Consider the following 16,151-nt stretch of genomic DNA (forward strand, 5'->3'; position numbering starts at 1 on the left):
TTAGACAACACATTGAATTTCATGTTTACAAGAGGGTTTTGGATATTTTCATGAAAGCCGTTGTCTGTTTAATGAAGATAAAAAAAAATTGACTTGTATTACATTACATTCCAGGTACACAGTACCACACAATAACATACCAAACCAAAATCAGCAGTCCATAAATCAACCAAACAACCAATATTAAACTAGAAATGTTAAATTAAAACTGTAAACTAATTCTAAGAGACTAGAAATTATAGCAATTGTTCATAAAATAGGTCAACCACATACTTCAATAAATTGAGTAATAAGTCCAATCGCACACGAAACAAATGAAATTAAAATGTGCAAAAGCTGTTGACGCACATGCTGCTTAGCCAAAGTTTTGAAGGCTTTGTTTTATGCTTGACGTTGGTAACTCTGCACAAATAGAAAACAGAACATTAACCTTAATTTTTACAAGTTTGATACCACAAATTGTAAAAGTGTATCATCTGCAATAATAAACATATCTCCGGCCGGACTCCTTTTCCCAAGCTAGCCATAATATTCATCTGTGTTTGTCTGCCAAAAGATTATATTTGCTATGATAAAATCATCATCTATTATAACAAGAGAAGTCAATGTCAAGTAGATGATGATTTTACCACGGAAAAATTAATCTCATCAATGGGTTGACGAGAAGTACATGTAGATAATCTGAGTTTCACCTATAAGAAAAAGACCGGTCAGCAGTACATGGAGTGAAAGCTGTATAAAAAATTATATATATTACCATCATGGAAGCTGAATCCATTCTTCTTCCTCTCATATATAACTAGTGTTTTCGTCGTCATGTTCATCAACATTAGGGAAAAGGGGCAAATGCAGGTCATTCTCAAGTTCTACTTCTACAGAGCCATCATTTTCCTCATCACAGTGGTCATGAAAGTTCTTTTCTGGTAGCTTTAGCACCACAGACCAAAATTTCTCAAGAGGATCATCAATGTAGCAAACTTGCTTAACATGTTTTCCTAGCACGAATGGATCATTTATAAATCCTAATTTAATAAAATTAACCAAGATAAATCCCAAGTCATCAACCTTAACCCCTTTGTTAATATCTACCCAATTACAACGAAATATAGGGACCATGAAATTATTATAGTCTAACTCCCATATACTTGTTATAACTCCATAATAGGTGTGTGCAGTTTGTTCAACAGTTTTATATTTTTCAACAAGCATCAAAGTATCTGCAACAACAGAGACACCACTACACTGAACTTGTCGATTATCATCGCGGTCCTTGGTGCTATAACTAACAATGTTACTTCTATAACCGCTGAATGTAGGAACATTCTTGTTAGGCCCTTCTGCAATCCACCTTATCTCATCACCTATGGTATTATCTTCTTGGAGCAATTCCGTTGCAATATGTCAAAAAAATATACTAATTTATAGTAATTATTATATAATTATAATATGAAGTTTCACTATGTACTTATATATAAGCTACTTTTAAAGTAAATGAACATAATGCCATAGGTGATGAGATACAATTACTTTAAAATTTTATTTAATTTAGCTCGATGTTCTCCTTCAAGGTCTGTGTTTTAATTTAGTTGTCACTTGCATTTTTAATTAGGACGACATGAAAAAGTAATAAATAAACTAATAGAAATCTTACCTTTTTCTTGAACCATTGGCCGAATTGATCATTTTGCTTGTTCTTTAGCCACACTTGGTCATTTTCATGCTGCGGGTATCTTACCATCAAAGATGCCATATGTTCACTACAAGAAAAATAAATTGGTCAATTTTTGAATTATGAAAAGGCAGAAAATAAATAAATAACAAAATACACACACACGTTAGTACGCATCTTACTCAAAATATGGCCCGATGTCATTGCTATTTTGCAGGAAACATAAATGTGCAAGCTGCAAGTCCTCTTTGCTCGGCTTTATGATTGTGGCACCGGATAAAGGTCTGCTTATTCCATTTTGGTCATGCCTAACGTTTTCTGGAAAACCTATGGTTGCTTCATCAAAATAGACCAAATATTCAACGGCCTCCTCGGCAACATATGCCTCTGCAATACAGCCTTCGGGATGAGCAGGTTTCGTACATATCCCTTAAACGCCTTCATATATCTCTCGAAAGGATACATCCAATGAAGAAAGATTGGCGCGCAAAGCTTAACCTCTCTCACAAGATGAACTGAGAGATGGATCATCACATCGAAGAACGAAGGGAGAAAGTGTTTTTCTAGCTGGCATAATGTTTCCACCAACTCAGATTGCATTTTTTCCAATTTATCTACATCGATGACTTTACTAAAAATTGCCTTGAAAAATAAGCAAAACCTTATTATTGCGCACCTGACTTGTTTTTGCAGTACTGACCGAATTGAAATTGGAAGTAGATGATGCAATATCGTGTGGCAATCATGAGATTTCATTCCACCAAGCCGAAGTTTTTCCATATTTACAAGATTCTTAATATTTGAACAAAATCCATCCGGTAACTTTATTTGAAGAAAGGATGAGCAAACTACCTTTTTTTCTGCATTTGATAAGTTCCATGAAGCCAAAGGTACCTTCTCTTTCTTGTCGGGAGTTTTTGGCCTCAGCTCCGTTCTTATTCCCATATCAGCCATATCAAGACGGACAGACTCCCTATCTTTTCTCTTTCCAGGAATATTTAGAAAAGTTCTGAGTAAAGCTTCACATATATTTTTCCCTATGTGCATCACATCGAGAACATGCCTAACCGGTAAAAACTTCCAATACTCAAGTTGGAAGAATATAGAAGCCTTCTTCCAAACTGGTCGAGCTTCACCTTTCTTCCATCGAGGTTGGCGTTGTGTCTTACCAAAGACATGGCCCCTTAGATGTTGTACTCGTCCAAAAACCTGCTCACCAGTTAATGGAATAGGAGCAACATCTGTCTCAACAGTGTTATCAAAAGTTGTTTTCTGCTTTCTATACGGATGATGACGGGGCAACCACCTCCTATGCCTCAAAACCACCGTCTTTCGATAATGAACGAACCTAGTAGCCTTTGTGTTATCAACACAGATAGTACAAGCATTATACCCTTTAATTACGTTTCCTGACATGTTTCCCAAGGCCGGATAATCACTTATTGTCCATAATAATATACCCCTATATAAGAAAGAATCTTGTTTATATGCGTCATACACTTATTTCCTGAGCCACAACTGTTGCAGATCTTCTATAAGTGGTTGAAGGAACAGGTCGATATCAGTTCCAGGCTCCGTTGGTCCTGATATTAACAAGCAGAGCATAATATACCTTCTTTTCATACAGAGCCAATGTGGAAGGTTGTAAATTGATAGCAAAACCGTCCAACTAGAATAATCAGTACGGTTTCCATGAAAAGGATTGAAACCGTCAGAGGATAGAGCTAACCGAAGGTTCCTGCTATCCGATGCAAACTCAGGACACTCTTTATCAACATCCTTCCATGTTTCCGAGTCAGTCAGATGCCTCATTTTACCATCCTTTTTTCGCTCAGTGTCATGCCAAGTCATGTCCATTGCAATTTGGGGTGTGTTGAACAAATTTCTTATTCTTGGCATCAACGGGAAATACCATAAAACCTTGATAGGGACTCCTTCCTGTTCTTCTGCTTTCTTATTCAATTTCCATCTAGAGGCCTTACATATCCGACAAGTTGTCTCGTCTTCATTTATCTGGCCATGATATTAGAGACAATTATTCGGGCATGCGTGGATCTTCTCATACCCCATTCCTAATGCACATAAGGTTTTCTTTGCTTCACTGAAAGAAGAAGGGATATTGTTGCCTTCCGGAAGCAAATCCCCAATCAACAACAGAACATAGGAAAAACATGAATCAGACATACCATGTTTCACCTTCAAGTTGAATAACTTAACCAACGCTTTCATCTTAGTGTAATTCTCACAACCAGGATAGAGAGGTGCATGCTCACCTTTGACATGATTCATGAAATCTGAAAAATCGGAGGAAAAATCATCATCATCTTCGTCAGCTTTACCCATTCCTGTGTAGGACTGGTTTAAAGATACAGAGGAGTAGCTTTCATCCGGTAGAGAACTTTCTGCAGAATTTGCCTCCCCGTGCTATATCCAGCGTGTATAAGTTTCATCTATGCCATATTGAAAAAGGTGGTTTTTAACAGTTCGAACATTCCAAGATTTGCTGTGTGCGCACTTTAAACATGGACAACTTATTTTTCCTTCATTATAACCATTCTCAAAGGCAAACATCAGTAAATCCTCCAATCCTTTTTTAAACTCTTTTGTTCTTCTATCAGGTGTTAACCATGATATATCCATCTTTTGATACAAACAAACTGAAAAAAGAAAAATGTAAGCCGTCAAAAATAGAACATAGTACCATTAGACTATATCTTCAACTATTAAACACCAAATTTAACAGAGTACATGTGAGCACAAATTAAACAACTACAGATTAAGCACAAATTAAACTAAAGAGTCAACAAAAATTAAAGTAGAGCTAGATGAATCAAGCTACAAGTTAAACTCAAATTAAAATAGAAATTATACCATTAAACACCAACTACAACTAAATAACAAATTATACCATTAAACAGAAGTAGAAATCCTACCAGTAAACACCAAAGTAAACAGAGTACGGGTGAGGGGTGAGCACAAATTAAACAACTACAAATTAAGCAAAAATTAAGCAAAAAATTCAACAAAAATAAAACAAGAGATAGATGAGTCGAGCTTCAAGTTAAACTCAAATTAAAACAACAATTATACCATTAAACACCAACTACAACTAAAAAACAAATTATACCATTAAACACCAAATTAAACAGAAGTAGAAATCCTACCAGTAAACAGCAAAGTAAACAGAGTACGGGTGAGCAGTGAGCACAAAGTAAACAACTACAAATTAAGCAGAAATTAAGCTAAAAATTCAACAAAAATAAAACAAGAGCTAGATGAGTCGAGGTTCAAGTTAAACTCAAATTAAAACAACAATTATATCATTAAACACTAACTGCAACTAAACAAAAAATTATACCATTAAACAATAAATTAAACAGAAGTAGAAATCCTACCAGTAAAGAGCAAAGTAAACAGAGTACGGGTGAGCAGTGAGCACAAATTAAACAACTACAAATTAAGCAGAAATTACCTAACGAGCTTGCAAGTCGAGCTTCAAGTTGAGCTAACAGATCCAAAGAAACAATGGAGGTTGAATTACCTAACGGAGGTGAGAAAATCAAAGATACGGAGGCCGCCGTATGGAGAGAGTGAAGAGTGAGGATATAGATGAGAAGTGAGTGAACGACCTAATTGGACTAAATTATTTTGCAGTTGGTCCGACATAATTAAAGCTCAATGATTGTGATGTTATCTTATTTTTTAGTTCGCGTTTATGCGATTTCCGGGTTTTTTAGTTCGGGTTTCTGTGATGTTCGGGTTAAAAAACCGACTCGATGCATCCGGTATATGAATCGAGGACTCGGTTTAGGATTTGCGAGATCTAAATAGAGATCCGCGGTTAAATCCTGCAGAGTCGTGGTTCGGGTTTCTGTGATGTCCGGGTTAAAAAACCGACTCGATTCATCCGGTATATGAATCGAGGACTTGGTTTAGGATTTGCGAGATCTAAATATAGATTCACGGTTAAATTCTGCAGATTCGTGGTTCGGGTTTCTGTGATGTCCGGGTTAAAAAACCGACTCGATTCATCCGGTATATGAATCGAGGACTCGGTTTAGGATTTTCGAGATCTAAATATAGATCCGTGGTTAAATCCTGCAGATTCGTGGTTCGGGTTTCTGTGATGTCCGGGTTAAAAAACCGACTCGATTAATCCGGTATATGAATCGAGGACTCGGTTTAGGATTTACGAGATTTAAATATAGATCCGCGGTTAAATCCTGCAGATTCGTGGTTCGGGTTTCTGTGATGTTCGGGTTAAAAAACCGACTCGATTCATCCGGTATTTGAATCGAGTACTCAGTTTAGGATTTGCGAGATCTAAATATAGATCCGCGGTTAAATCCTGCAGATTCGTGGTTCGGGTCTCTGTGATGTCCGGGTTAAAAAACCGAATTGATTCATCCGGTATATGAATCGAGGACTCGGTTTAGGATTTGCGAGATCTAAATATAGATTCGCGGTTAAATCCTGCAGATTCGTGGTTCGGGTTTCTGTGATGTCCGAGTTAAAAAACCGACTCGTTTCATCCGGTATATGAATCGAGGACTCGGTTTAGGATTTGCGAGATCTAAATATAGATTTGCGGTTAAATCCTGCAGATTCGTGGTTCTGGTTTCTGTGATGTCCGGGTTAAAAAACGGACTCGATTCATCCGGTTTATGAATTGAGGGCTCGGTTTAGGATTTGCGAGATCTAAATATAGATCCGCGGTTAAGGATCCAAAATACCGAGAATATACCCATAATCAATAAAAATCCGTAACATTTAATGATCCAAGATATTAAAAAAAAAACTCATTTTCACCAAAAATCCGGAAGATTTAACGATCCAAAAAACCTAAAAAAAACCAATATTCAATAAAAACCCGGAACATTTAACGATCCAAAATACCGAAAATAAACCGAACAGTTATTAAGTAGTACTTCTAACAACTGATTATTTGAATTGTATTTTTATATTTTATAGCAATTATATTATAATAAATTATATTACCCACCGTTAGATTAGAAAATAAATCAAATCTCTACCATCCATTTGATTTTTCATTTCCCCCATATCCCAAATTTCTCTCCCACCTTAACTTCGCGGTGTTTACTTGACACATTTCATTTCTCCAACACAGAGCACCCAACTCAACTGAGCACTGATTACCCAACACAGAGCAGCGATTACCCGACACCGAGCAGCGATTTTTGATTCTGAGCAGGTATTTTCTTCTACAACCCTAGAATCCACGGTGTTGGAGTTTTTTTAGGATTTTTTTAGGGTTTTTCTAGTATATGAGTTTGGGGACTTTTCTAGTATATGAGTTTGGGGACTTTTCTAGTATATGAGTTTGGGGGGTTTCTTTTAATTATATTGATTTTTTGTGATAAATCTTTAAATGCATGTATGTGGTCTTAGCAAAATCAATTAGGATGATTTTATATGTTTGTAGTATGCGATTATTTTATATGTATATCGTCTCGGATGAAACTGATAATGCTTTTTATCTGATTCTGAAGTCCATAATGCGATTATATCTATGTTTTTTCTATGATTCTAGTCATTATAGTATTATGTTAATGTTTTTGTGCTATAAATATAGATTTATGTTTATATATATGATATAGTTCTTCTTGTAGCTCATAGTTGTTAATTGCATCGTAGCTTTTTGTGGTTCATATATGTGAATTGTATAGTTCTTCTTGTTTCGTTTGTAGCCTCTGTCTTATATGCTGCTCTTTATGTGCTGTATAGATGATGGCTACTCCGAAAAAGAAAAGCAAGTCAAAGACGATAGAGTCGAACATAAGAAGGTCACCGAGAATAGAGCCGAAGAAGAAACCGTTAAAAAAGATCAACCGATCTGTATCCCATCCCTGTATGAAGAATGTGAGCAGGGCTTTGAGAAAGACGAGGTCCTTAAACAACCAGACCCCAAGTATGACTCCTACCACTTCAACTTCTTCCCCAAAATCAGTGAAGAAGAAGCCTATATCTGAAGGCTTACTGAAAAAAATTTCTAAAAAAAGGAAGCGAGGAAAAGGAGCTGTTACAGAGTCGAACAATACTCAAGGTCTAAAACTACTCAACGCAACGCAAGATAATGGGGAACAAACTTAACGTGTCTTTTAAAAACAAAGGAGAGTCGTTTGGTCCTGAAACGACAGAGATGCAATCCTATATTGGGGTATTGGCAAGAACCAAACCGCCAATATGGCAGGATAATTGGAAATGTATTCCTGAAGAGATAAAGACAAAGATTTGGGATTTTGTGCTGGTAGGCCAAAATAAACTTATTAAGTTCATTGACTTTGTCTGCTATAAGTTCATTTTATTACTTGTTTCTTATAATTCTTATAATTTCTTATGTATGCAGATGGCTTTTATTTTACCTCCATCGGCCAAGAAGTTGGTTTTACGTTCTGCAGGTCAAAAATGGAGGGAGTTCAAAAGTCGGTTGACCACTCATTACATTCTTCCTTATCGGGATCAACCTCAATTGTTGGCCTATCCGCCTGCAGATTTTTCTTTCATAGAAAAATCTCATTGGGACATTTTTGTTGCTGAACGCACATCATCTGAGTTTCTGGTATGTTTCTAGTTAGCATTGGCTCATATTTGTTGTTTATCAAACTAAGGATTGGGATATAGTTACTTACTAATTATATTATAAACCTTCTTGTGCTTTTTATGAAGTTATGTCATGATGAAGCAGTACAAAGAAGAAAGTCAAGTGTTTATCCACATCGCATGGCTCGAAAAGGTTATGCCAATCTGGAGAATTAATGGGTGAGTAATAGTGACACGACATTCTTACTTTTTGAATACACACTAATTTTCCACACATGTTTATACTATTTCTAAGCTCACCATCTACATGTGAATATAGTATCAATCACATCCAGATGAAGAGGAAGTAGATCGTTCATCAACCTGGGTCCTAGCAAGGCAGGACAAAGATGGTAATTATTTAAGTGATGATGTCCAGAGAAAAGCTGAAGAAATTGTAAGTTATTGATTTGTATTCTACTTCAAAATATTAATTATCTCATTCTTTGTTTTAAACCTTTTACCCTACCGAACTTAGAATTTAAAGCACAGACTGTGGTAATAATTAAAGTACTCTAAATGTTACAGGGAAAGGTGAAAGCATAGGTTAAGGAAGGAAAACTGAAAGCAGAAGGTGTTGATGATGTCTTAACACTTGCGCTTGGGAAGCCCGAGCATGGAGGAAGGGTCCGTGGACAAGGAGTTCATGTAAAGCAGTCAATTTACTTTGATCTTCCAAGGAAGAAGAAAGCTAGGACAATGGATGAAAAAATATAGGAAGGGATTAAAAGGTTTATATCGGAGGAGACTCCGCGGATTATTAAAGAGAGAGATGCCTTTTGGGCTGCAGAAATGGAAAAACTCAGGGCAGAGATATTGAAGAAGCCCGTAGAGAAAGATGCTACTCCAAAACACACTTCTCAATAAGCAAGCTGTCACTCTGACGGCGGGGTTGCTGTGGATATTGGTGTCAAGAATAAGGATACACCTTGAACTGCAAGGAAGTTATTTCCACTTCAAGAGGAGGGAGGTATTCAGAAAATCAAAATGATTGATAATTTATTTGTTGATTTTGGGGAGGAACTTAAGGAGGCTGGGAAGCCAGCTCGTGAGGATGAAATATGTAATACTGTTGTTGAGAAGAAGACTTCTGAGGAAATGAAAGTGAATGCTCCGGATACTTGTGCTTGCAAATTGGATATTGGATCGCTCAAAAACATTGTTGCTTGTGCGACGATTGATGAAGTAATCAATCTCGATGGAGGAGAGCAGACAATCCATGGTGTACGACTAGGAGAAGAGAATGCAAGAGTCTCAATCACTGAAGTCATTCAAGGTGATGCTAGGATTCCCTTTCATATCGGTGATGAAATTCTAACTGTGGAACAAGCTATAGGAACTTTTATCGCATGGCCGAGAAATTTGATAGTGACAGGAACAAATACCGCTTCCAATGTTTTGGTGGCTCCAAAGGTGAGAATATTGTTTTATCAGTATGATTTTTTTAGTATGTTTTTTCCTAATATTTTTCACGTGCCTTTTCTGCAGAAATCCAAGATCAAGAAAACAAAGAAGACATATAAAGTACTTAAACATGTTGAACCAGAGCTTACTATTGAGATGGGTGCAAATTACCCATCTGCACTCAATCGTTTGTGGATATGGGCAAAGGTTGCCTTGGCTCATGGAGAGACGGTTTCTTTTATGCTATGCAAAGAAGCATTTGACTCTACAAAGAAGCATGTCATCTACTTATCAGATATTTATGCACTTTGCACTGGAGGTGAAATGTCGGGGTCTGTCATGTGCCTCTTTATTCAGTAAGTTTTTTCATTAATTTTTTTTTTCATATATAGTCCCGTGATTAAACTCACAATATTTACTAACTACTGTAAATTTTATATGTAGCTCCTTAAATGAGCATGTCAAAAAATAGAAGATGACCAACATGATAAGGTTTGTAGATCCCAGGATCATTGGTGCCATCGGATGTGGCACTGCACTACGGAGATCACGTGCACTCGCTGCATAATTTAAGGATGCGAAGAATGGTCAGTACTTTCTCATGCCTTACAATGATGTGTAAGTTTTAATACTATAGCGAACTTTTCGGACAATGTCAGATAATTTTTAGTTTTATACACGATCATATGTCTTGCTCTTTTTAGTTGATTTGTCGTGAGACAAGAGTTCAAATAGTAAGGTTAAATATGTTTATTGATCTTGCAATTTTGAAAATTTTTATGACTTGCTCAATTTAGGTGTTTTTTGGTGGATTTCATATAAATTTTAATATGATGATGTTTATGCTATTTGAGTTGGTAAGGCGGTGTCAATTAGTAAATTACACTTTAATTTCAATCTTGCTAAGTCGTTGATGTTTCTACTTTTTAAGACAAGGGTTAAAATAGTGAAGTTAAATATGGTTATAATTTTTGCAACTTTAAACAGTTTAATGGCTTGCTGAATTTAGGTGTTTTTTGCTGGATTTTATATAAATTTTATTATGATATTGTTTATGCAATTTTAGTTGGTAAAGCGGTGTGAATTAGTAAATTATCCTTTAACTTCAAACTTGGTGAGTCATTGCCTTTTCTATTTTTCAGTAAACATTTTAATTATAATTACTGAGCTTAAAATTGAAAATATTTCTTGCAACTTTTAGGTTGAATTTTACAGTAAGTTAGGTTTTAATTGTTGAATTTAGGTGCATTCGGGTGCATTTTATATAAACATTAATATGATTTTGTTTATGCTATTTGGTAAGGCGGTGTGTATTAATATCTTATATTTTAATTAAATCACTTGCTGAATCATTAATCGTTAATATTTGGGTAGGAATCACTTGACTTTGATTGTTGCCAATCCTGAGGCAGAGATTGTTTACTACATGGACCCTCTTAAACGTCGCATTGCTAATGGAGAGTGGGCGGAAGTCGTACACAAGTAAGTTTAAGTTCAAAAATTTGTGTATTAAGTGGTCAACCTTGACATATCATGCACAGTTTGTAGTGATTTGATTGTTTTATTGTCGCAATTCTGGTTGCAGTGCCATTAAATTTTATAAAGAAAATCTGAACAAGCTTGCAAAGAAGAAAACTTTATGGGAGAACATGGCGGTAATAATCAATTCTCATCATATATTATGTATGTAATATAATGAAATTGTATGAAAAAAATTATTTATTATCAGAGGGAGTTCCAGTCCAGGCAGGAACCAAGGAATGTGGCTTGTTCGTGATGCGTTACATGAAGGAGATCATTGAGGACAAAAAACTTGAGTTTGCTGCCAAGGTGAGATTATCATTTTGATTTTTTTAATTGACTTAATACTCTTACCCTTATGCCTTGTGTAACGCGTACTTTTCTTTTTTTCAGTGGATGCGCAGGCCAAACTTGCACTACGCCATAGATGGTCTATCGCAATGATTTGATCACGCGTGTTACAAATTTATGTTACATTAGCTATGCTCATCTTAGCCTACCGCAACCTAGTACTTTTGATGTTATCATAGCTTTTATAACATGTTACTATAGATATAAAGTGTTATGTATGGTAACATTAGGAAACTTATGTTAGAATAGAGTATTAATAGAGAAAAAGTAAAATTTTACAAAAAACAAAATAAATTTAATTATTTGACTTCAAAATTAATTAATTTTGATAATATAATCAACAAAAATATTAAAATTAGCAAATTTTGATAAAATAAAATCGTTTTTTAAGTTTATAAACTATATAAAGTAACTGATATTTTTTATTAATAAATTTTTTAACACTATTTGTTATTATAAGTTTATTTAAAAAATAAAAATAAAGTAAATTTAGAAATACTATTAACTATTTCGTTGGGTTGTCAATCAGGCGGCTAAAACAGGCTCAAAATATTTGGACAAGCGGTAATTTGAATTTTAGATAACCGGGCAATTTTAGACCAGCGGATTAATATTTTAATCAAGTCAAAATTCACTCAATCAAAACATAACTCCACCCATCTTCTCTAGATATATATCTCTCAGTCGCTCTCTTTCTCTCTGCTCGCAACTCTCACCCTCTCTCTCAGCTTTACTTTCAATTGAATAGTAAATTAAAGCTATACTTTCAATTTAGAGCTAAACTTTTACAGATCGATGGAGATGAGGATTGCTTGAACCGATTCAAGCTTCATACGAAACTAGGGTATATATTCGAATTGGGGTTTTTTATTTTTTTGTTCTTTTTTGTTTAATTCTCTTTGTTCCAAAGCTAATTTGGTTTTTTCTCTTTGTTTCAGTGCTAATTTTGGGGTCGAATCAACTTGGGTTTAGCATGTTATTCTACCTTAAGTTACTACTTCGCTTCAATTTTGTGTGTGTATGTATGTACTACTCCTCTCTCTCTCTCTCTCTCCCTCTAGTTTAGTTACTATCAAATGAATAATTTGTTTTATCATCTTTTGTGGATTTTTTATGGATTTTAAAAATGCTACTATGAAGTTGGAATGATTCTTTGTACTAGGTTCAAGGAATAATTATTTAGGAACCTGAGACACCTAATATGCCACTAACTACGTCCCGAGGCTGCGTTGACCCCTACGGGGAAGAGACAGGCCAGGGCGTTGTCTTCTTTTTTGAAATCACGGGGTGTTAGGTTTAATGTTGTTTATTCGTCTCCGTTTGATCGGGCATGAGGTACGACTTTAGTTGTTTTCCAGGTACTTTGATCTCAGAGACGTATTAGCCTTACTGATATGGTCACAGTTTTGTATCTGGGTTATTTAATAGAGTTGTATCTGTTAGTGTGTTGATTTTGAGGTTTTTGATGTTGGTTCCGGTTAATTGCCATTGAATCGATGTAGATCGCTGTTGAGGATTGTTTGGTGATTTAAGTTGTGTTTAGTTGCATTGAATGGAATAAGATGAAAACTTGTGAAGAAGAGCATAGGTGAAAGTGAAGGAAATATCAGACTGCAGTGAAAAACATGATAGAATGTATTCCATTTCATCAATCCGTATGTCAGATGCTATTAGTTATGTTTAGTGTATTCTTGTATCTTCTTTTGTTACTTTAGTATACAAATGAGAAGGACAGCTTGTTGAGGATTATTCTTTATGCATTTCAAATATAATGCTCACTGTTTAATTTTCTTATTTAAATTAGGAAAAGTTGTGAGAAGTACATTTTAGCTAAGTTTGCTAACTTATAATGTTGAAAATCAGGGAAGTGAAATAGAGTACAGTATATAATTTGTGTATAATTGAGTCAACAGTCAACTTTAGTGTTTGTGTTAGTAGTTTAAACGTTTATCTTTTCTTTGTAGCTTTGTCCTCTTGGCTAATAATGCATCAAATGCTCATTCTGCAGGTACTTTAAATGGTGGTCGTGCTGACTGGCTTGTAAAAAAATGCACAGTAAGATATCTCTTTTAGTTACTTTTCCAGTGAGATTCTGCTTTGGAAATGTAGTTTTAGCTACAGGTTCATTGCTCTACTACGTTTCTCTACCTTAGGAGCTCGGTACCAAAAGCTTAACGCCTCTGCTGACTGAGCGTTCTAATTCTTTTTCAGAAAATCGCTTCAACAAAATGCAACGTGTAATTGTATCTGCAACCAAACAATATAAACTTTTAATTTCTCTCCTCTTCTGCAATGCATCCAAGTGCACGGCCATAATCCAGCTGCCTCAATATTGTTTGATTTCTTATGCCAATAATACTATTTATATATTTGTTTTGGTGTTGGAATAGATATATTGACTATAGTTTCTGGCAGGTCAACGTCTGCATGAAATGACTATAAATCCTCCTGCAAATATCAAAGCCCTTTTACCTATTGTAAGTATACTTCTATACTTCTATAGGCTTGTCAATTTCTCGCGTTTTGTGATTGAGATAATAACACTGGTTGTCTATGAAATAGCGAAAGGTGTTTTAATATTGAGATTAAATTTTTGATAGTAAAATTTTCAAATTTTACTTTCGGTAAATTAATAAAGTTTTATTATGCTGGTAGCAGGTGATGAAACCTGTGATAAGCCTTACCAGTCTCTAAGCTTCAAGTACTTTCAAGTACTTTCTCTATCAACTCTATATTTTCTTCTTCCTTGTTTATAATAACCATTAATAACTAAGTGTAGTGGCAAGTAAGAAGTAAGAAATATTTAGCTTTTGCATTGTATTCGTGTTAACAATAACTATGTGCCTACCTTTTTAACCATATTCTATGTGATTGCCATTACATTAATTTGATATTATCTGGAGTCAGTTGAAGCAACATTATTAATTACAATGTACTATAATATTTGTTTTCTTCGTAACAGCTAATCCTGCTAAGTGCATCAGCAAATAAGATGTCCAAACTAAAAGAGCGGGCAAAGGAATACGCTGCATTGATCATGGAAGAATTAGACCCTGAAAATCTAGTACATTGAGGTAACTTATATTCTAGGTAGAAAACAATCTCATTTTCAGTGTTCTTGTTGCATAACCTTATCTTCTGAGGAATCTTCTACATTATTAAGATTGTATATAGATGTTTTAAATGATGAAGAGATGCCTAATTTTTATTAAAAAATTATATTTTATTTGCTAAATGTGCCTTTGTCAAAATTCTAACATGCCCTTGATTCAGTAATGGCAGTTGGAAGCAATGCTACTTGAAAGGGAAAACTATATGAACTACAGGAGACCTTTGAGTACAGCAAGTGTAGGCTGGAGCCAGAACTTAAATGCATACAAGGAAGGTGTGCTTTGTCGACTGTGGTTTAATCTCACACCAGTTACTAGTTACTAGAGGCGGTGACCTTTAGATTTCAGATGTTGATCTTTTTACATATCATTTTTGCATACTAGTATCAAGTTTTATTAATTTCAGATGTTTATTTGTCATCCTAGACTATAGACTAAGTAAATGTTTTTTGGAGTACGTGGAGTTGATGGTGAATTGTGTGTAAACCGAAGTAGTATTTGGTGGAGGGTTTGTGAAAACTGATTTGAAGTTTGGTGGTTTGAATTGTTTATTTTGTTGACTTGTATGAAAAATAAGTTTATGGCATGTTCAATTTACAAACAAATCATGTCAATTTTTTTGAGAAATATATTACATTTGGTACTTTAATATTAGAAACAAATTAGTATATAATATAATACAAATTATTATATAACTGTTATAGTAGGGAAAAAATGTTACAATGATTTGGTGACAACATGTGGGCCCAATATGTGGGGCCCATTTTTTTTTGAAAATTCTAAGTGCAAAGGTAACATGTATAGTGTGATACTATAGACATACTTTGATGTTACTTTTGAAGCCAATTGTAACACAAAATTCAAGGTTACAACAGGGCAAAAGAATGTTACCTTAGGGGTCAAAGGTAACTCGAAAAAAAGCAACTTAATTTTTATGTTACCTTAGGTCTTTTGCTGGCTGTGGTAACATTTTTTTGGGCCTATTGTAACATTTTTTTGCTGTTGCTATAGGCCATCTATGGTGTAGTGTTGGCTTATACAACTGATGACATCAATGAGATTCACATTGAATTTGCAAAATATTTCATGAAATGCCACGCGAGCTAGGTTGCAGTGTCGGGGTCTTTTTATTAAACTATATATGAACTTTGTTTCTGAATTATAATAGTTAATGAATCGTTTGTGAAATTCGGGTTGGTAGAATGATAGATTTTGTCTCAATCTATCGGTGGATTGAATGGGCTTTAGATTGGTTTCAAATCTATTTCTAGATTTAAGTATTTCGTACGATTGGTTAGTAGTTCTTTTGATGGATGGCTTTTGGGATTAACTAGTAGTTCTTTTGATGGATTTGATGGAAGGTTTTTGAGATATTTGTAGTTGGTATACTTTTAACGGATTGCTTAATAGTTCGGCTGATTTATTCTAGTGTTGCATCTTTTGGTTATTTATTATTGATTGTTGGAACAAATTGTTTGGTGTTGGAATTAGTTTTA

At 34.9% G+C, this 16,151-nt stretch overlaps 3 protein-coding genes across 8 annotated transcripts; 2 read left to right on the top strand and 1 right to left on the bottom strand.

Annotated features, from left to right (window-relative positions):
* Nucleotides 1-789: 789 nt before the first annotated feature.
* Nucleotides 790-3,526, bottom strand: LOC141674358 (uncharacterized). Its single transcript, XM_074481080.1, has 3 exons — nt 3,282-3,526; nt 2,346-3,131; nt 790-1,306 (listed from the first exon to the last, which is right to left on the bottom strand). The coding sequence occupies exons 1-3, from the start codon at nt 3,524-3,526 to the stop codon at nt 790-792; spliced, it is 1,548 nt and encodes a 515-aa protein (XP_074337181.1).
* Nucleotides 3,527-7,763: 4,237 nt separating this feature from the next.
* Nucleotides 7,764-8,986, top strand: LOC141674359 (uncharacterized). The gene is made up of 4 exons (XM_074481081.1): nt 7,764-7,937; nt 8,037-8,249; nt 8,550-8,666; nt 8,816-8,986. The coding sequence occupies exons 1-4, from the start codon at nt 7,764-7,766 to the stop codon at nt 8,984-8,986; spliced, it is 675 nt and encodes a 224-aa protein (XP_074337182.1).
* A 3,225-nt stretch (nt 8,987-12,211) lies between these two features.
* Nucleotides 12,212-15,232, top strand: LOC141675006 (uncharacterized). 6 transcript variants are annotated; one of them, XR_012555851.1, is made up of 8 exons: nt 12,212-12,389; nt 12,484-12,567; nt 13,554-13,666; nt 13,757-13,879; nt 13,961-14,022; nt 14,204-14,256; nt 14,508-14,619; nt 14,819-15,232. XR_012555851.1 is itself a non-coding variant. In XM_074481712.1 (7 exons), exons 3-6 carry the CDS (start codon nt 13,594-13,596, stop codon nt 14,616-14,618), a joined length of 369 nt encoding a protein of 122 aa, XP_074337813.1. In that variant the 5' UTR covers nt 12,212-12,389; nt 12,484-12,567; nt 13,554-13,593; the 3' UTR covers nt 14,619; nt 14,819-15,232. The 6 variants fall into 6 exon arrangements, 2 of the variants coding, with proteins under 2 accessions (XP_074337813.1, XP_074337814.1); XR_012555853.1 differs by having other exon boundaries at nt 13,554-13,600; nt 13,757-14,022; XR_012555854.1 differs by lacking the exon at nt 13,757-13,879 and having other exon boundaries at nt 13,554-13,600.
* The last annotated feature ends 919 nt before the right edge of the window (nt 15,233-16,151 follow it).

The sequence above is a fragment of the Apium graveolens genome, chromosome 7, assembly GCF_009905375.1.
Source record: "Apium graveolens cultivar Ventura chromosome 7, ASM990537v1, whole genome shotgun sequence".
NCBI lineage: Eukaryota > Viridiplantae > Streptophyta > Magnoliopsida > Apiales > Apiaceae > Apium > Apium graveolens.